The sequence below is a fragment of the Choloepus didactylus genome, chromosome 23, assembly GCF_015220235.1.
Source record: "Choloepus didactylus isolate mChoDid1 chromosome 23, mChoDid1.pri, whole genome shotgun sequence".
Taxonomy (NCBI): Eukaryota; Metazoa; Chordata; class Mammalia; order Pilosa; family Megalonychidae; genus Choloepus; species Choloepus didactylus.
The window spans coordinates 8,996,936-9,017,179 of record NC_051329.1 but is presented as its reverse complement, the minus strand read 5'-3'; the positions used below and the strand labels follow the sequence as shown (position 1 = coordinate 9,017,179).

Sequence of the window (20,244 nt, the reverse complement as noted above, 5' to 3'; positions counted from 1 at the left end):
ATTAATACCACATTTTATTCATTCATCTTTCAACTGATGCTTGGGCTTTTCTGCCTTTTGGCTATTGTGACTACTGCTGTGAACACTGGTGCACAGATACCCGTTTGAGTCCCTGTTTTCAGTTCTTTGGCGTTCAAACCTAAGAGTGGAATTACCAGGTCATATGGGTGGTAATTCTATCTGTAACTGTCAACCCAGATCGCCTTTTGCACCTCCTGGCTTGTAGTAGGTACATTTTGTACTTATTTGAGCATGGCTTTTAATTGTTTATATTGGCATGGTGAAGGTTCTCAACCAGAGAGCAAATTAAAGGCAGGAACTGGACCTTTTCCCATACCTGCAGGTACAGACATGCTTAATAATCAGTTGAAGTGATTGATTTCGCATTACCTAGACTTCTACCGCTTTCTCTCTAATTGTCCTACTTTACAATCTAGTCCACTTTGAGAGTTTCACATCTGTTCTGGTTTGCTAATGCTGCTCATTAAGCAAAATATGAGAAATGGATTGGCTTTTATAAAGGGGGTTTATTTGGTTGCACAGTTACAGTCTTAAGGCCATAAAGTGTCCAAGGTAAATACATCAACAATCGGGTACCTTCACTAGAGAAAGGCCAGTGGCATCCGGAAAACCTCTGTCATCTGGGAAGGCACGTGGCTGGCATCTGCTCCAAATTCTGATTTCAAAATGGCTTTGTCCCAGGATGTTCCTCTCTAGGCTGCAGCTCCTCTTCAAAATGTCACTCTTAGTTGCTCTTGGGGTGTTTGTCCTCTCTTAGCTTCTCCAGAGCAAAAATCTGCTTTCAAAGACTATCTCCAAAATGTCTCTGTAAGCTGAAGCTTTTCTCTCAGCTCCTGTGCATTCTTCAAAGTGTCCCTCTTGGCTGTAGCAAGCTTACTCCTTCTGTCTGAGCTTATACAGTGCTCCAGTAAACTAATCAAGGACCATGCTGAATGGGCGGGGCCACATCTCTGGAAATTATCTAATGAAAGATCTCGCCCACAGTTGAGTATCACATCTCCAAGGAAACATCCAATCAAAAGTCTCCAACGCAATCAACACCAATACTTTTCCTGCCCACACAAGACTGCATCAAAGATAATGGCGTTTTGGGGGACATAATACATCCAAACCACACAACATCCTTAAGGTGGCTAAGTCACAAACAGAGAAATTCTCCACCTCTACCCCTGCAGAATAAGTCCCGCTTCCTGCCCCGGACATCACGCCCGTGGAGGGAGCTGATCCCCAGAGAGGAGGAGGCTGTGGGTGCCGGGGAGGAGACGGAGGAGGCCCTCCTGGGCCTGGTCCGCAGCCCCCACTCGCCCTGGGCCCGGCTAGAGGAGCTGAGCAAGGAGGACTGCTTCCTGAGAGAACTGGCCATCCAAAACCCGCTGATGCTCAACGACAGCTTCTTCTACTCCTACTTCAGATCTCTGCGGGTGGTAGATAAGGAGGTGAGTGCTAGTGCTGGAGAGGATGGCCACCCCCTTACCATCAGGACCGATCAGACCGAGGCATAGAGTGCGAGCAGGACGGAGGGGGGTGGTGTGTGTCTCAGTCCCCCGGGGCTGCCATGACCGTCCCACACCCAGGGTGGCTCGGAAGAACAGAAATTTATTCTCTCACTTCTGGATGCTGGAAGTCCAAAATCAAGGTGGTGTTGGAAGACTGCTCCCTGGCCCTTTCCAGCTTCTGGGGGCTCCAGTTCCCTGGCCTGGGGCTGCCTCTCTCCAACCGCTGCATCTGCTGTCCCGTGACCGTCTTCTCCCCATGCACCTCTGGGTCCACATTTCCCTCTTCACATAAGGACATGGGTCACACTGGATTTAGCGCCCTCCCTACTCCAGTATGACTGCAAATTAACTAGTTACCCTATTTCCAAATAAGGTCACATTCTAAGGATCTGGGCAGCCATGAATTTTGGGGGGATGCTGTTCGACCCAGTGCAGTGTCCCTCTCCACAGCCCCCCAGGAGATCCACTTAAGGGGGCTGGCATCAAGGTCAATCCTGCCCGTCAAGTAAATCTCACCAGCTGCCTAGGTTAGTCTTCGTTATGCATCTTGCTTCCTTCACCCTTGGAGGGAGTCCATTGTGTACCTTCTTCTGCTGATTTGTGGGGTGCCCTGCAATCGGGTCCTAGGGAAGACCTTTCAAAGTGTCCATATTGGTTTGACTTCATTTAAACTGGGGGGTGAGAGGCGGGGATGGTTGTCACAATACTATATTAATTGCTATTACTAGAAAAAGACTCCTTTGTTTCTATCAATAAGAGAGGCCAAGCATTGCATGAAAACTTGGTCTCCGTCTTCCTGAGCCCTTGCTTCTCTGTTCCCAGAGAAATTGTGAACTTACCCAGCAGGCCTGGGGTGACCAACACGAGCTGATTTGCCTGGGACTCTCCCCGTCTTAGCTCTGGCAGTCACGAATAGAGCTGCCATAAACAATCCTGTACAGGCCTGTGCCAGTTTGAATGTATTATGTCCCCCAGAAAAAGCCATATTCTTTGGTGCAATCTTGTGGGGCAGACAGAATAGTGGGGATTAAGTTGGAATGTTTAGATTAGGTTGTTTGCATGGAGATGTGCCCCACCCAGCTGTGGGAGGTGACTCTGGTGGGATACTCCCATGGAGGTGTGGCCCCACCCATTCGGGGTGGGACTTGATCAGTGGAGCCATATAAATGAAGTGACTCAAAGAGAAGAAATGCAGTGCAGCTATGAGTGATGTTATTTGAAGAGGAGCAAGCTTGCTAGAGAGGAATGTCCTGGGAGAAGCCATTTTGAAACCAGAACTTTGGAGCAGACGCCAGCCACATGCCTTCCCAGCTAACAGAGGTTTTCTGGACGCCACTGGCCATCCTCCAGTGAAGGTACCCGATTACTGATGTGTTACCTTGGACACTTTGTGGCCTTAAGACTGTAACTGTATAGCCAAATAAACCCCCTTTTTATAAAAGCCAATCCATCTCTGGTGTTTTGCATTCCGCAGCATTAACAAACTAGAACAAGGCCTTTGTGCAGACATCAGCATTCAGCTCATTTGGGCGAATACCTAGGGCTGTGGTGGCTGGACCGTACGTTAAGTCCATGTTTAACTTCATGAGAAACGGCCAGACCGTCTTCCCAAATGGCTGTGCCATTTTGCATTCTGACCAGCAGTAGGTGGGAGACCCCAATGCCCCACACCCTCACCAGCATTTGGGGGTGTTGGTGGTTGGATTTTAGCCATTCTAATCGGTGCGCAGTGGGGACCTCGCCATTGCTTTAGTTTGCAGTTCCCTCGTGATATGTGATGTTGAGCATCTTTTCATATGCTTGTCTGCCATCTCTGTATCTTCTTTTATGAGGTGTCTATTTGGATCTTTTAGTCCCATGTGCTGGGAACCCCCTCAATTCTGGGCAAACCAGGTTGGGTGGTTCCCCGTGGGGTGAGAGGCCCAGCCTCGGAGGCTGCCGGGAACTGAAGAGTCACGTAAAGGTCACTGAGGCTTCCAGTCTGACCTTGGGCTCCACAGACCAGAGCAGTTCCTTGAGCCCGTAACTCACTTCAATGCCAATCACCCAGCTGGTCCTAGGGTTCACTGTGGCTCTGGGGGAGACGGCAGAGAAGCCTGATTCCTGCCCTGGGAGCCCACTGTCTAATGAGGAACATAGGACGCTGACGTGGACATTGAGCAGTCAGAGGGCAGGCAGGGGTTGGGTTAGGTGAGGGGTCAGTGCCATGACTGAGGCACTTGAATCCAGGTGGATGGTGAGAAAGGGCTTCCAGGAGGAAGGGTGTCAGGGGGCAAGGAAGGCAGGTTCTGGAGAATCTTGAAGATGAATCGGCTTTTGCTTTCCTAACGTAGACTTGGTTTCTGCTCCAGAAAGGAAGACCTCTTACCTCTTCTTCTCTCCCTTCCAGGTGAGCCTGGTGGATAGAGACCTCCTGAAATTCATGAACCTTGAAGAGCTGATACTGAGTGCCAATCGAATCAAGGAAGTCGATGCTGCAAATTTGCCCCCAACTCTCAAGGTAAAGAGCTTGGGTGTCCTTTGGGGTCTTTGAGCCAGGCCTGCCCAGAGGCCCTGCCCCCGTCCTGCCCCAAACATAGAAGGTTTGGCCCGTGTTGCTGTGGCTGTGTGCTAAGGGCCAGCCCCCGGCTTTCACAAGGTAGACCAACCTATATTGTGAGGCTTTGTATCAAACTGGTCTCCATTTTAAATTATATGCTGAGAATGTTTGACTGAGCAACAGAAAGCCATCAGAAATATGGCTCTGCTCCATGTTCAAGAAAAAGTCAAATGAGGCCATGGATGAGAAACAAAAGAGAGCAAGAGAACTCTCTCTCATCTTTGGTTTTCATTCCTTATTCCATCCGGGGTCCCCTTGGCTTCTCCAGACAAACAGCCCCGTGCATTTAGAAGCTGCCGCAGTGTTTCACATTTCCCTCCCGCCCCACTCCGCCATCAGCTCCCATTCCAAATTTTGAATTTGCCTTCTCAAAAGGCAAAGAAACTTTCCAAACCTGCTGCAGAAGTATTTTCTTCTTGGATTTTTAGAAGGGAGCCCAGTTGGATTCAGGGGGCATGGCACAAATAATTCCCAGCTCCTCTTCTAAGTTTCCCAGGCTAGAGGGAAGGAAGCCAAGACCACACTGACGAGGGCTTCCTGTCTTCTCCCACTGCCGTCCTCTCTCAGGTGCTGGAGCTCTACGGCAACGCCATCACCAGCATGGAGTGTCTGTGCACCCACCCGCCCCCGGGCCTCCAGCACTTGGGATTAGGCCACAACAAACTGCTGGGCCCCCTGGAAAGTCAATATGTCACCAGCAAACACTGGTAACCCAGGAGCCTGAGATGGAAAAAAAGAGGGAGAGTGTTAGGCTTGGACGAGTCTACCCTGGTGGGCTGAAGGACCCAGCCTGGCTCTTTTCTGTAATAGCTCCTGGGTGGTTGCTAATTCTAGACCAAGCATTTATTTCTCTGAGCCAATTGAAAAAGAAAAAATCCCACTGAACCCCAGGGAAGGACTCCAGGAGGCAGTGGGAGTGAGTCACGACCCTTTGCTTTGATGCCATCCGTTTAGAGCAGGGGTTCTCGAACTCGGCACGCTTGGCATTTGGGGGCTGGATGGGACCTTGTGGTGGGGGGCTGCCCTGAGCACCGGGGGACGGTGAACAGCATGCATCACCCACCCAAGTCATGATGACCAAAAATGTCGCCAGACGTTGCCAAATGTCCCCTGGGGGACAAAATCACCCCCAGTTGAGAACCACTGCTTTACCGCCAGCTCTTTTGTTTAATGTGGAAGTTTCATCGCTATCGAAAATTCAGTCTGTCTTAGCGTCGTGCAGAATGGCCACCTCCCAGTTGTTTCTGCTTGACTTTGCCTCTTTGGGGGTTTGCAGTGGAAAACTTGATGTTCTGGGACCTGAGAAGTATGATGGGGTCAAAGGGAGCTGGGCCAGGAAGGCTTCTGGAAGCCTCTCTGAGAACTCCCAGAGTCAGCGTCCCAGGCAGTGGGGCCCTGGGCTTCATTCACTAGTATTTGTGTCTTCACAGCCTCGTATAAGCAGACGGTGTAGGTGCACATCCTTTTGCCCCTTCCCCCAGGTACCATGGAGAAAATTTCCTCAGGTGTTTAGTTTACTGGCTGCTAAAACAAATATCATACAACGGGTTTGCTTAACAACAGGAATTGATTGGCTCTGGGTGGCAGAGGCTGGGAGGCTGGCTTCCCCCCTGGGTCGGTATCTTCTAGCTGCTGGCAATCTTTGGGGTTCCGAGGCTTTTCTGTCACATAGCTTTGCACAAGGTGGCATCTTCTCCTTTCTCTTCTGGGTTTTGTTGCCTTCCAGCTTCTGAGTGCTCCCTGAGGCTTCTCTCACTGTGACTTTCTCTAAAAGTCCTCCCTGATTCAGCCGGGCCCCACCTTAACTGAAGGAACCCCATTGAAAGGTCCTCTTTACCCAAGGTTCCCACCGACAGGAATGGATTAAGATTAAGCGCATGTTTTCCTGGGTTCAGAGCTCCAAGCCGTCACAGGTGGCCCAAACACATAAGCTCTAGGAGGAGAAGACTTAGTGGCTAAGGGAAGGCCCCTCTCTGACTGTGACGTCCGACTTCCTTCCACTTCAGTTCTATTCTCTGCAGTCCTGGCCATGGCTGACTCGGGATTCCTTTCTCTCTTGACCTTGGCTGTCAGGTAATGTAGAACGGGAAGGAAATCTTACAAGTAGGACTTTCTGGGACCACTGCTTTCAGATACAATCCCATTGGCAGGGTGCCAAGCATTCTGATCTTTGATTTGGAAGACATTCTTTCTATAAACTAGGTAACCGCTTACTGCAGAGTGTGGGTTTCATAGAAACATATGTGAAATCTCCATCCTGTCCTGGGAATTAAAAAATAGGGTCTACTGCTTACAAATAGATTTTGCTGATGGGTCCCCAGTTCTCTTGCAGAAGGCTTCTGCTGGGTGAAATCTGTGTGCTCGTCTCCACGGGATGTTTTCCTCGTGTGTCGCCCATTGCCCGGCTTGCAGCAGTCCCAGGCAGGACAGGCCATAAGGGGAGAGGAGGAGAGGCAGGTGACCGGCCCGATCGGTGGGAGACTGCTGGTCGGGATTGCAACAGGGTGTGGCCACGAGGCGTAGTCTTGTGTTTTTCTGGCCTGTGGGAATCACTTTGCTTTCTGGTTTGTGCCTTGCCCTTGGGAAGTGCCCTCTTCCCGCTCCTTGTCGGGCCCTCTGCACACCAGCCTGTGCCCCTCCACCCCCCCCCCCCCCCGAGAAGTGGACCACGCAGCTTTTGTGGTCCTGTGAAGCCTGGCTTTGAAAGCATCCCCCAGCTTCTGTACCCCCAACCTCAGAGCCTCGTGCACCCTGCTCCCCAGGTCCCCACTTCCCCATCACCCCAACCCCATTCACTGCACTTCCCTACAGCGTCGTCCCTCGACCCCCTTCTCAGTCTGTCAGTAAATTGTGTTGAGACCTTCCCAGATGTATCAGGCTCTCTGGGAGGAAGTGGAATGTTTAAATGACAAGAGGAGGTACATGGGAACCCGAGTCAGGCAGAAGCAGGATGATTTGAGGGCCTCTCAGAGCCTGGACCCTGCGGAGGGTGGTGCCAGGGAGACAGTGGAGAGTGGAGAAGGGGAGCCAGCGGGCCATTCCAGACCCAGGGGCTGCCTCGGGTCAAGGGCTGAGCCCGGCATGCGGGTCAGGGATGGGCAGTCTCCCCAGCCCCCAGGTCCTGGGCACCAGGCCTCCCTGTGTCCCGGATGCGGGAGCGTGGGCGGGCAGGCCTGGCGGGAGGGCCCAGCCTCCTGCCTCCAGCCTTTGCTCCCCTAGTTCCCTGATGCCCCTGGTTCTTGGATCCGGCTCCCCCGTAGGCCCAGCCTCGTCTCCCTGGACCTGGGCTTCAACAACCTGATGGACCTGCAGAGCATGCTGGCCAGCCTGTGCTCGCTGCGGCAGCTGAGGCTGCTGGTGCTGCAGGGCAACCCGCTGGCCCTGGTGCCCTACTACCGGGGCTTCACCATCGACAGCCTGGCCTCGCTCTGCGTGCTGGACGACATCACCGTGTCTCCCAACGAGAAGCACCAGTTTCGGGGGCTCAGCCTCAGTGGGGGTGAGGGTGTGGATGTGCATGGTCCGGTGGAGTGGCATCGGGCAACCCTGAGCCGTGGCCCTGCCCAGCACCCCCCCCCGCCCCTCTCCTTCCCCTCTGGGGTCGTGTCCTTCAGTCCCTGCAGCTGCCCATTTGTCCCTGACCTCACTCAGGTTTAGCCTGTCTTCATAGTCAGAGGCTCTCCCAGATTGTGATCCCTGTGGTTGGGATTTGGGGGAGCAGTAGCCGGTGGGGGGGGGGGGTGGAGTTCCCTTAAGGTCCCCACCCTTCCTAGGCAACTGGGAAACAGTTCTTGAGGGCAATGTCTGAATTTCCGTGGCGGCTTGAGGTCGCCCCCTAGTGGCCTCTGCCTCCAGCTGCATCAGAACCTCAAGGTCAGGGTGATAACTGCTGATGACAGCTGCACCCACTGGGTACCAGGCACCTGCTGAGCTCACACGTATTCTCCATCTCTACCCTCTCTCTAACCACCTCTGATCAGGAGCTTTATTTACTATTATCCTCACTGTACAAATGAGGAAAACAAGGCTTAAGAGCAGTGTAGGGACTGACCCTGAATCCTTCCGTTTGAACTTGGCAGAGCCGGGGTTTGAACCCACATCTGCCAGGCTGGAAGGCTCAGCCCTCCCTGGAGGAGACGGTTGATGGGGGCACACGTTTCCTTCCCTCTCCCGCTGTCTGTCCCCTGGGGCCCGTCCCCTCCACTCCCTGCAGCCCTGCCTGCTCTCCCTTGCAGATCTCCTGGCCTGCGAGGCCCAGCTTGTGGTGACTATTGGAAATGTCACAGGGGTCCTGGACACCTCCGTCCTGGACCCTGAACCAGGGCCTGAAGGCCCTTTCATCACGTACAGCTACTACGTGACCTACGATTTTGTGGAAGACGAGGCGGGCGAAGGAAACGAGTATGGCGGGGTGCTGGCCCAGGTAGGTGAGCCTCTGGCTCCCCCGGGGTCTGCGGTACGGCTCTTTCTCGGGGAACAGCTGCTTTGGGCCCCTAACAGTGGTTAAAGTGGAACCTTCGGATTCATACCCCTTCTGCAAGCAGGAAACAGGCCTCAGCTCAGCCCCTTCCTTGCAGCGAGAGTAACTTGCGGCTGTGCTCGGCCTGGTGCCCGTGGAATCTGAGCTAAGGAAGGGGCAGTTCAGAACCGTGGAACTAGGCTGACTGGGGCGGCCCCTCCTCCAGCTCCCCCCCCACCCCTCTCCCTTCACACAAAGGAAAAGCCAAGGAAACCTGCCAGTGCTCTAGTTTTAACAATTAAAAGGGAAAAAAGAGAAAGCCAAGGAACTGTAAGGTATATATTTCTTGAACTCGATAGTGGCTCCAGAAGTGAGTGTCCCTGTTCTCTGGAAACGTGCACGGAAGTGTTAAGTGTTCAGGGAGCCTGAGGTGTAATATACAACCTACTCTGAAATGTTAAGAAAATAAAGAGAAGGATGGATGGATAGATAGATGGGTGGATAGACGGGGAGGTAGAATGATACTTAAAATGCGGCAAAATGCTCATAGTAAATCTGGTTGGGTGGGTGGGTGGGTGGGGGTGTTTGTTTCCTGGGCTGCTCACAGCAAATAGGATTGAAATGGTTCTGCTTAAACAGTGGGGATTTTATTAGCTCAAGGTTTGGGGCTGGGAAAAAAGTCCAAATGCAGGAAGGCATCATCAAGGTGATGTTGTCTCCCCAAGGACGCCAGCGTTCTGGGCTGGCTGCCGGCTCCTCGGCTCCTCTGTCAGGTGGAAAGGGACATGGTGGCATCGCCTGGGCCCTTCCTTCTCTTCCAGCTTCCATTTCAGATTTCAGCCTCTTGTTTCCTATCTCTCTGTCTCTCCCTCTGTCTCTCCGTGTCCCCCTCATCCCCCCTCTCCCTGTGTCTGAATTCATCCTCTTCTAAAGGACTGCAGTAGTGGGATTAAGGCCCTCTTGATCGGGGTGACTCACGCCCTAACTGAACTAGCCTCAGGAATGGAGTAGCTTTAGAACAGGTTTTTCTGGGGTACACACAGCCGCAGTCCACCACGGGGGTTAAGTGGAGTGCTATGTATTGTCTTTGTAACTTTCCCTTAAAGTCTAAACTTATTTCAAGACTAAAAGGAAAAAGAAAGGACACCCGAGGCCCCCCTGGCCCTGCGCCCGCCCGGAGGCCGACGGCTGAGCCCTGTCCCTCCCCGGCAGATCGTGAAGCCGTCGGAGGCGCTGCCCGAGTGGCTGCCCGCGGAGGGCAGCGAGGACGCCGAGGAGTCCCTGGAGTCGTCGGTGGAGTCCGGGGAGCTGGAGGAGTCGGCGGCGTCGGGCGCCTCGGCCGCGCTGCCGGGGTCCCTGGACTCGGCCGAGGCGCTGGCCACGCTGCGGCCGCGGATAGACCCGCGGCTCTGCCCGTCCCCGGGGTGAGGGCGGTCCCGGGAGCCGAGCGCGCGGCGCAGGGCGCAGGCCCGGGGCGGGTCAGGCCGGGCCACGGAGCTCTTCTCGGACCTTCTTCCCTGGAGTCCGCCCGTGGGCGCGAAGGCCTCCTGGGTTCAGCCTCTCAGCGCGTCCGGAACCTGCTCGCGCCCCGCGGCTCCAGCGCGCTCTGCAGAGGCTGGCGGAGGGCGCGTCCTGCCCGCGCGGAGTCCGTCTTCCCCGGGGACGGCGATGTGCTGGGAACGCAGACTGTTCTCGCGCCGGCAGCTCCTGTCTGCCCTGAGCGTTTCTGTCTGTCCTGCTGCCGGCTTTCGGGGTGACGTGATTCTTCTGATGACCAGAGTGCAGGAAGCAAAATCCGGATAGCTAAGGTTTCTAAAGTGGATGAATTCCGGTTAACTGAGCTCGCACCACACTTGATTTTTACTCATGCGCTCAAGGAATTTAGAAAGCTGGTGTAGTCTCTTCAAATGTGCAGAAAGAATTCTTTTAAAAACTCAACTGCTAACAAGTGGCGGAGGGCTGGTCCGGTCCACGGGTGCCGTTAGGTCCAGCCAAGGACATTTCTGTCGTTGTTGAAGTGTTTTTTGTTGTTGTTGTTGTTTTTTTAGTTCTTGGAAAAATAAGCAACTAAGAGCCATAAATAATTCTACCACCTTAAAATTATGTATATTAAAATAAATGTTCTCTCTTCCTTCCATCCAGTTATCTCACAGAAATAATTACCCCTGACAGTTTTGTGCATGTCATGCCCTAATTTTTCTTATACAGACATATGTATACACACACATACACATGTATTCTGAATATATACATATATACACACATACATGTGTGTATGAATATATACATATATATGTATTTTTCTTTACAAAAAAAATGGCTTCATTCTCTATATATTGATTTGAAATTTGCTGAGTCTACATGAGGCTCTGGCCATTTAGTCCTCCTCTACTCTTTTTAAATAATTGATTAAAGCATAACCACCACTCATGACAAAAAACAGCTCCTCCCACACCCTCCCCATCACACCTCCACACCCCAAAGGCAACCATGGCCTTGACTTCTAAAGCCATTAACTAGCTTTGCCTGTTATAGAACTTTATATACATGGAATTACCCAGTATTCTCTTGCGTCTGGCTTCTTTTGCTCAGACTTTTGTTCATGGGATTCATCTGTGTTGTTGTATGTACCAGCAGCCTGTTGAGTTTCGTTCCTGTATAGTATTCCATTGTGCGAATATACCACAGTTTATCTTTCTGTTCTGATGCTGTTGGACTTTGGGGATGTTTCCAGGTTTGGGGTATAACGAATAATGCTGTTCCGAAAATTCTTGTATGTAGCTTTTTGTTAATATACACATATACACGCCACACTCAAACACGTTTCTTTTTCTTTATTTAAAATTATTTTATTTATCAAATTAAAAAACAAACATTTCCAAACAAAACAAAGCAAAGCAGTGGGAAAAACAAATATCCTGAATTAACTTCATTCCTTCCAATATGCTCCTACCATACCAAAAGAAAACTAACGAACCGTAGTCACACCTCAGCATTCCCATATCATTACGATCAGCCTCAACATCTTGTCTGTTCTTAATAGATTATCATTCCCCCTTCACTGGCTGTTGTCCATCTCGAGGTCCCCTATATTCTACAATATAAGACGTTATTTTACATTTTTCACAGAGTTCACATTGGTGTAGCATACAATATCTCTCCTTTTGTGTCTGGCTTATTTCCCTCAGCATTATGTCTTCAGGGTTCATCCATGCTGTCATATGCTTCATGACCTCATTCCTTCTTACTGCTGTGTAGTATTCCATCATGTGTATATACCACATTTTGTTTATCCACTCATCGTTGAAGGACATTTAGGCTGTTTCCATCTCTTGGCAATTGTGAACAGTGCTGTTATGAACATCGCTGTACAAATATCTGTTTGTGTCACTGCTTTCAGATCCTCTGGTGAATACTGAGATGTGAAATTGCTGGATTGTAGGATAAATCAATATCTAGTTTTCTGAGGAAGTGCCAAACTGTCTTGCAGAGTGGCTGAACCATTATACAGTCCCACCAGCAGTGAATAAGAATTCCAATTTCTCCACATCTTCTCCAGCATTTGTAGTTTCCTATTTGTTTAATGGCAGCCGTTCTTATTGGTGTGAGATGATACCTCATTGTGGTCTTGATTTACATCTCCCTAATAGCTAGTGAAGATGAACATTTTTTCATGTGTTTTTTTAGCCATTTGTATTTCCTCTTCAGAGAAATGTCTTTTCATATCTTTTGCCCATTTTATAATTGGGCTGTTTATACTATTGTCATTGAGTTGTAAGATTTCTTTATATATACAAGATACAGGTCTCTTATCAGATACATGGTTTCCAAATATTTTCTTCCATTGAGTTGGCTGCCTCTACACCTTTTTGGTAAATTCCTTTGAGTTGCAGAAGCTTTTATTTCTGAGGAGTTCCCATTTATCTATTTTTTCTTTCATTACTTGTGCTTTAGGTGTAAGGTCTAAGACGCTACCTCCTAATACTAGGTCTTGAAGCTGTTTCTCTACATTATCTTCTAGGAGTTTTATGTTACTGTCTCTTATACTGAGATCTTTGATCTATGTTGAGTTAGTTTTTGTATAGGGTGTGAGGTAGGGGTTCTCTTTCATTCTTTTGGATTTAGCTCTCCAGTTTTCCCAGCCCCATTTGTTGAAGAGGCTGTTATGTCGCAGTTCAGTGGATTTGGGGTCTTATCAAAAATCATTCAACCATAGATCTGGGGGTCTATTTCTGAATTCTCAATTCAATTCCATTTATCCAAGTGTCTATCTTGGTGCCAATACCATGCTGTTTTAACTACCATGGCTTTATAGTAGGCTTAAAAGTCAGGCAGTATAAGTCCTCCCACATTGTTTTTCTTTTTTACAATGTTTTTAGCAATTTGAGGCATCTTTCCCTTCCAAATAAATTTGATGACTAGCTTTTCCAAGTCTGCGAAGTAGATTGTTGGAATTTTGATGGGAATTGCATTGAATCTATAGATCAATTTCGGTAGAATTGACATTTTAATGATGTTTAGCCTTCCTATCCATGAACATGGAATGTCTCTCCATCTCCTTAGGACCCCTTTTATTTCTTTTAGTAGAGTTATATAATTTTCTGTGTAGAGTTCTTTTATGTCCTTGGTTAAGTTTATTCCTAGGTACTTAAATTTCTTAGTTGTTATTGAGAATGGAATCTTTTTCTTGAGTGTCTCTTCAATTATATCATTTCTACTGTATAGGAGCATTGCTGACTTATGTGTATTAATCTTGTATCCCGCCACTTTGCTGAATTTGTTTATTAGCTCAAGTAGGTATGTCATCAATTTCTCAGGGTTTTCCAAGTATAAGATCATATCATCTGCAAATAAGGACAGTTTTACTTCTTCCTTTCCAATTTGGATACCTTTTATATCTTTATCTTGGCGAATTGCTCTGGCTAGCACTTCTAGCACAATGTTGAATAATGGAGGTGACGGTGGGCATCCTTGTCTCTTTCCCGATCTTAGGAGGAAGGCTTTCAGCCATTCACTGATGAGTACTATGCTGGCTGTGGGATTTTCATATATGCCCTGTATCATATCAAGGAAGTTCCCTTCAGTTCCTACCTTTTGAAGTGTTTTTATCAAAAAGGTATGTTGAATTTTGTTGAATGCTTTTCCAGCATCTGTTGAGATGATCATTTGATTTTTCCCTTTTGATTTATTAATGTGTTGAATTACATTATTTGATTTTCTCATGTTGAACCATCCTTGCATGCCAGGAATGAACCCCACTTGGTCGTGGTATATAATTCTTTCAGTGTGCCTTTGGATTCAATTTGCAAGTATTTTGTTTAGGATTTTTGCATGTATATTCATTAGGGAGAATTGCCTATAGTTTTCCTTTTTTTGTAGTGTCTTTATCTGGTTTTGGTAGCAGAGTGATATTAGCTTCATAAAATAAGTTAGGTAGTCTTCCTTTTTCTTCAGTTTTTTGAAAGACTTTGAGGAGGAATGGTGTCAATTCTTTTTGGAAAGTTTGGTAAAATTCCCCTGTGAAGCCATCTGGTCCTGGGCTTTTTTATTTGTAGGTAGATTTTTGATGACTGATTAGATCTCTTTGCTTTTGATTGGTTTGTTGCGGTCTTCTATTTCTTCTCTGGTCAGTCTAGGTTGTTCATGTGTTTCCAGGAAATTGTCCATTTCCTCTAAATTGTCTAGCTTGTTGACATACAGTTGTTCATACTATCCTCTTATGAATTTTTTTTTTTATTTCTTCATGTCTGTAGTAATTAGCCCCTTCTCATTTCTGATTCTGTTTATTTAGGTCTTCTCTCTTTTTGACTTTGTCAGTCTAGCTAAGGGTCTGTCAATCTTAGTTGATGTTCTCAAAGAACCAATTTTTGGTTTTATTTATTCTCTCTTTTTTTTTCCCTCCAGCTCATTTATTTCTGCTTTAATCTTTGTTTCTCTTCATCTGCTTTAGGGTTAGTTTGCTGATCATTCTCTAGCCTCTTCAGCTGTTCAGTTAGGTCTTTAGTTTTAGCTCTTTTTTGCTTGTTTACATATGCATTTAGAGCTGTAAATTTCCCTTTGCTGCATCACACAGGTTTTGATATGTTGTGTTCTCATTTTCATTCATCTATAGATCTTTACCAATTTCTCTTGCAATTTCTTCTTTGATCCACTGGTTGTTTAGGAGTGTGTTGTTTAACCTCCATATATTTGTGATAGATCTTATTCTTTGATGGTTGTTGATTTCTAGTTGCATTCCACTGTGGTCAGAGAATGTACTTTCAATAATTTCAATCTTTTAAAAATTATTAAGACCTGTTTTGTGCCCCAGCTTATGATCTATTCTGGAAAATGTTCCATGGGCACTAGAGAAGAATTTCTATCCTGGTACTTTGGAATGTGATGATCTATATATGTCTGTTAAGTCTAATTCATTTATCATATTGTTTAGGTTCTCAGTTTTCTTATTCGTCCTCTGTCTAGTTGTTCTATCTATAGAAGAGAGTGGTGTATTGAAGTCTCCCACTATTATTGTAGATGTGTCTATTGCCCCTTCAGTTTAGCCAATGTTTGTCTCATGTTATTTTGGAGCTCCTTGACTGGGTGCATAAACATTTATAATTGTTATTTCTTCTTGGTGCATTATCCCTTTCATTAATATATAGTGTCTTATTTATCTCTTACGACATCTTTGCATTTAAAGTCTATTTTGTCCTATATTAGTATAGCTACCCCAGCTTTCTTTTGATTGCAGTTTGTGTGGAATATTTTTTTCCATCCTTTCACTTTCACTCTCTTTGTGTCACAGGGTCTAAGATGAATCTCTTATAAACAGCATATCACTGGGTCATATTTTTAAATCCATTCTACCAGTTTGTATCTCTTAATTGGAGAGTTCAATCCATTCACACTCAAACTTATTATTGTGAAGGGAATTCTTCTAGTTATTAGATCTATATTTTTTCTCTCACTCTTTTTTCTTTTAAGTTACCCTTACTAATAAAACTCTTCAGTTCTGTGCTCTTCTCCAGACCTCTCTCTCCTGTCTTTCTCAGCTAGTAGAGTTCTCTTTAGTATTTCTTGCAAGGTAGGTCTCTTGTTAACAAATTCTCTCAGCATTTGTTTGTCTGTGAAAATTTTAAACTCTTCCTCAATTATGAAGGAGAGCTATGCTGGATAAAGAATTCCTGGCTGGCAATTTTTCTCTTTCAGAATCTGAAATATGTCATACCACTGCCTTCTTGCCTCCATGGTGCCCACTGAGTAGTCACTACTTAGTCTTATGTTGTTTCCCTTATATGTGGTGAATTGCTTTTCTCTTGCTGCTTTCAGAAGTCTCTCCTTTTCAGCATTTGACAATCCAATTAGTATATGCCTCGGAATAGGTTTATTTGGATTTATACTTTTTGGAGTTTGTTGGGCATCTTTAATTTGGATATTTATGTTGTGTAGAAGGGCTGGGAAGTTTTCCCCAACAATTTCTTTGAGTACTCTTCCTAGCCCTTTCCTCTTCTCTTCTCCTTCTGGAACACCAGTGATTCTTGTATTTGTGTGCTTCATGTTGTCCAACATTTCTCTGAGCTCCATTTCAAATTTTTCGATTTCTTTCACTGTTCGTTCTTTTATGCTTTCACGTTCCATCACTGTATCTTCAAGGTTGCTAATTTGTTCCTCTACTTCTTCAAATCTGGTGTTATGTGTTTCAAGAGTCTTTTAAATTTGATCAGTAGTATCTTTTATTTCCATAAGATCTGCTGTTCTAAAAATTTACTCTTGCAAGTTCCTTATGTTCTTCTAGGGTCTTCTTCATGTCCTTTATATCATAAGCCATATATTGATATTTGCATGTACTTCTTTGATTAATTGCTCCAAATTTTGTGTCTCTTCTGGCATTTTAATTTGTTTGGCTTGTCCATATCTTCTGTATCCTTCAAGTGCTTTGTAATTTTCTGCTGGCTTTGGGGCATTTGCTTGTCTTGATAGGGTTGTTTTGGGAAGTGCAGAATTACATCATTTTCTTTTAAATGCATTCTTTGGAATTCTTGCTTTCTCCTCCAGATGAATTTCGACACTCACTTTGTCAAACCCTATGACAAAAGTCAAGAGAATTTTGATTGGCATTAGAACATAACTATGAAAAGACTCAGGGAATTTATAATGTTTCTACTTTCTTACTACTATTTTGCTGATTTTTTTTTGTTGTTGTTACTTTTGATTCATTCTCGGTTGATTTCCCTCAGTTGCTGGGTGTGCAGCCATGCCCTGCAGGAAGCCCCCACCCCTCACTTACCCTCTCGCTTCCCCTCAGTGCCCGGATCCCTTTCTGACCTCCTCCTCCCCTTGCCCTGCCTGGTGGTGGTCGGGCCGTGGGTCCTGGGCTGGTGGGGTGAGCCCAGGCACGGGGGCTCTATTGGGCCCCTGCCCTGGTGACAGTGGCCTCCTCTCCCCCTCCCTCCAAGGACGGTTCTCTTCAGCACAGTCCACAAGCCCTGGGCGGACATCATCACCTGCAACTACGAGATGCAGCACATCCTCAAGGACCTGGTGCCACTCAAGGCCTTCCTGCTGGCAGGCACCACCGTGACCATCGTGGAGGAGAAGGTGGGCAGCTGGGCAGGGAGGCCCACCCCTGGGCTGCTTCCCCTTCTCTCTGGTCCCCACGTTGGCTTTCTCCTCTCCTCTGCACGGGTTTTGCATCTTGTAGCCTCACTCCTTTGTCGAGACGGGTCTCAGTGCCTTTCCCGAAAGGGTGAGGGTGACGAGAATCTGGAACAGACCGTCCCAGAGGCCCCAGCTTTATCTTCTCCCTAGATCCTCTCCTGGCCCGTGCAGCCTCCTGCTGTCGAGAGCAACTTGACTGCCAGGAAAGGAAAAGCCGACAAAGACAAGAAGGGGAAGAAGGAGAAAGAGAAGGGAAAAGAGGAGAAGGAGAAGAAAGTAAAAGAAGCGAAAGAGAAGAAGGGAAAAGAAGAGAAAGAGAAAAAGGGAAAAGAAGAGAAAGAGAAGAAGGGAAAAGACGCGGGGAAGGTGATGGCAGTGGGCACCTGGTGGTGGGCAGCCCCGGGGTGCCGGCCCTTGCGCGGCCTCTGCTGCCCGCTTGCCTCTCCTCCTCTGCCCACAGGAGCGAAAGGCACCCAAGAAGAAGGAGCCTCTGAGGGAGCTCCGCCAGGACCCGCCTGTCTTGCAGGTGCTGGGGCACGGCCTGGTGGCCCTGGAGCCCCTACTCATGGGGGAGCCTCTCGTGTCCACCGTGTGCAACTTTGGGGTGGTCCGCACCCTGGAATCCGACAAGCTGACATCTGCCAGGGTACAGTGGGTCCCTGCCATGTCTCCCCGCCTCTGCCTCCACCGTCCCCACAGAAACCTCGGCTGGGCTAGGAGGGGGAAGGGAGAAGGGCCCTCAGGATAGAATGTGCTGGAAGGCTGGCTAGCAGGGCTTTCCCTTGGTCACGCCACTCCTTGGGTGTGAGACCAAGCCCTGCCTCGCTGCACCAGCCAGGGGCCCTGGAAGGGGGGGCCCACCGCACCCCCAGATAGCAACAGGCTCTGCCTGACACCCCCACCCCTTGTGCCGCCCCAGTCAGCGGTTTGCTTTGTGGTTCTTTCCCTCAGGATGCAAAGAACAAGAAAACAGTTAAAAAAGGTGAGAACCCCTGGGGCTGCGGACCCCTGTCTCCTGCCAGTGGAAGGGCACACCCACCCTGGGTGCATCCCACAGCGCCCCGCATCTTCCTGCAGCCCGAGCAGCAGCTGACTGCCGGGGGCTCTGATGAGGGGGGAGCACCTTCTGAGATGGGGTCAGGGGCAGGAGTTGAGAGCCCCGGGGCCTCCAGCCCCACATCCTGGGCCTGTATTTGAAAAACGCGGAGCTTGGGTTTGTCCTGTGGGGAGTGGGAAGGCACTAAAGCATCTGGAATAGAGGTTTTAGGTCTGAATTTTCCAAAGACCTGTCTGGAGGGAGAGACAGGACACGGGGCAACAGCTGGGAGGCTGTTACAAAAGGCTGAAGCAAGATCATAGCATCGTTTTTCACAATAGCCAAAAAATGGAAATAACCTAAATGTCAGTCAACATTTAGAAGAACGGAGAAAGACAATGAGCTTTGGCCATGCAGTGGAGTGTTGTTTGGCCCTAAAGAGGAAGGACGTGCTGATTCCTGAATGGCCTGGATGAGCCTTGTGAACATGACATTGAGTGATGGAGGCCAGAATGGGAAGGAGAGATGCTGTGAGATACCTGCCATATGCAAACCTGCTGAGACAGAACGCAGAGTAAAGGGGGATGGGGAGTTAGGGCATCAGGGGTGTAGGGTTCCCGTGCGGGGTGATGGGCAAGTCCTGCTGACGGTGGCCCACCTTGAACGTGGTTCACCCCACTGAGTGGGAGGCCTGGGAGTGGTTGAGGTGGAATGTTTATGTTGTGTATATGTTTCCACAATTTAAAAAAAAAAGAGCAACTAAAGAGATAATGATGATTTAATGCAATATGTGATCCAAGACTGTATCTAATAATGGAAGAGTTTTGACTCAAAAGGACATTATTGGGACCTCTAAAAAAATTAGAATATAGACTGTAAGCTTTATATCACTGTGAAATTCCTTGAACTTGATAACTGTACTTATACTGGCTACAGAGATGAATATCCTGGTTCTTTGGAAATGTACCTGGAAGTAGTATGTGTGTTCAAGGGGCAAGATGTTTACAACCTACACTCAATGTCTAGAATATAGACAGATGATAGACGGATAGATACAGTGAGAGGGCAAGTGTAGCAAAATGTTAAAATCTAGGTATCTGGAGAAGGCTAAGCTGGCGTTTTCTGCGTGGTTTTGCATTATTTTTGCACTTGTCCTGAAAGTTTGCAATTGTTTTAAGGTAAAAAGCTTAAGAGGCAAAAAAAAAAAAAAAAAAACTACATGTAACAATGCAGATGATTCCACTTATTTGAAGTTCAGTGAGTGTGTGTGTGTGTGTGTGTGTGCAAAATTATCCTGTAGGGTGCATATTTGGGTGGTTAAATTCCTCAGCCGAGCGCGGCAACGACTCCCAGGCGGGCGTCCCTACTTGGGGACGGGCAGCTTGTGCGGGAACCGGGCGCCCTGGGAAATGCGTGCGGGCAGCGGTCTCTGTCTCCACCTGGCTAGTGCTGGAAGTGCCACTAAAGAATTCGCTGAGCCGCACACCTAAGGTCATGGCGGTGTGTCATATTTTACAATACAAAGGGTTAAAAAAAAAAAAGAAAGAAAAAAAGGAGCGCTCAGCCTCCCGCCCGTTCCTTTCCTCGGGTATTAGGGACCTTGATTTTCTAGGATAAACCCAATTTAACGGAAAGTTTTTTTTTTTCCTTTTAAATAAGGCGGCTTACTAGATGCATTTACCTACATGGGATTTAATTTCATTCCCCAACAGGTTAAGGCCCGAGGGTGGACTCCCCCTCCGCGCGTGGGCCCCGGGGAAGGCCGGGCTGGCGCGTGGGCCGCGGCCGCACCTCCTGGATCTTGTTTCCTCAGGGAAGCAGCAGCCCGAGGCGGCGGCGGACGAGGACGACCACCAGCCGGCGCCGCTGACGGTGCAGGTGCAGGTGCAGCTGAGCCAGTGCCGCTCGGCCGAGGAGGCGCTGCAGGCCTTCGCCGCGTCCCCGCCGCCCGACCCGTAAAGGCTGTTCCGAGCCCCGAGTCCCGGGTCCCGGG

General features: G+C 48.3%; 2 protein-coding genes across 2 annotated transcripts in view; one reads left to right on the top strand and one right to left on the bottom strand.

The window, feature by feature from the left end:
* The window catches only part of IL31 (interleukin 31), a 20,408-nt gene extending 19,754 nt beyond the window's left edge, over positions 1-654 (bottom strand). Inside the window, exon 1 of the mRNA XM_037816861.1 lies at positions 598-654. The gene's annotated coding sequence lies outside the window, so the exon portion shown is untranslated. The remainder of the gene's footprint in view (positions 1-597) is intronic.
* Positions 1-20,244, top strand: part of LRRC43 (leucine rich repeat containing 43) — a 20,792-nt gene extending 548 nt beyond the window's left edge. Inside the window, exons 2-12 of the mRNA XM_037817216.1 lie at positions 1,197-1,457; positions 3,907-4,017; positions 4,684-4,823; positions 7,377-7,615; positions 8,352-8,539; positions 9,788-9,999; positions 17,014-17,155; positions 17,366-17,491; positions 17,694-17,861; positions 18,167-18,197; positions 20,065-20,244. Of these exons, the coding sequence (XP_037673144.1) occupies positions 1,197-1,457; positions 3,907-4,017; positions 4,684-4,823; positions 7,377-7,615; positions 8,352-8,539; positions 9,788-9,999; positions 17,014-17,155; positions 17,366-17,491; positions 17,694-17,861; positions 18,167-18,197; positions 20,065-20,210 (1,764 nt within the window). The 3' untranslated portion in view covers positions 20,211-20,244. The remainder of the gene's footprint in view (positions 1-1,196; positions 1,458-3,906; positions 4,018-4,683; positions 4,824-7,376; positions 7,616-8,351; positions 8,540-9,787; positions 10,000-17,013; positions 17,156-17,365; positions 17,492-17,693; positions 17,862-18,166; positions 18,198-20,064) is intronic.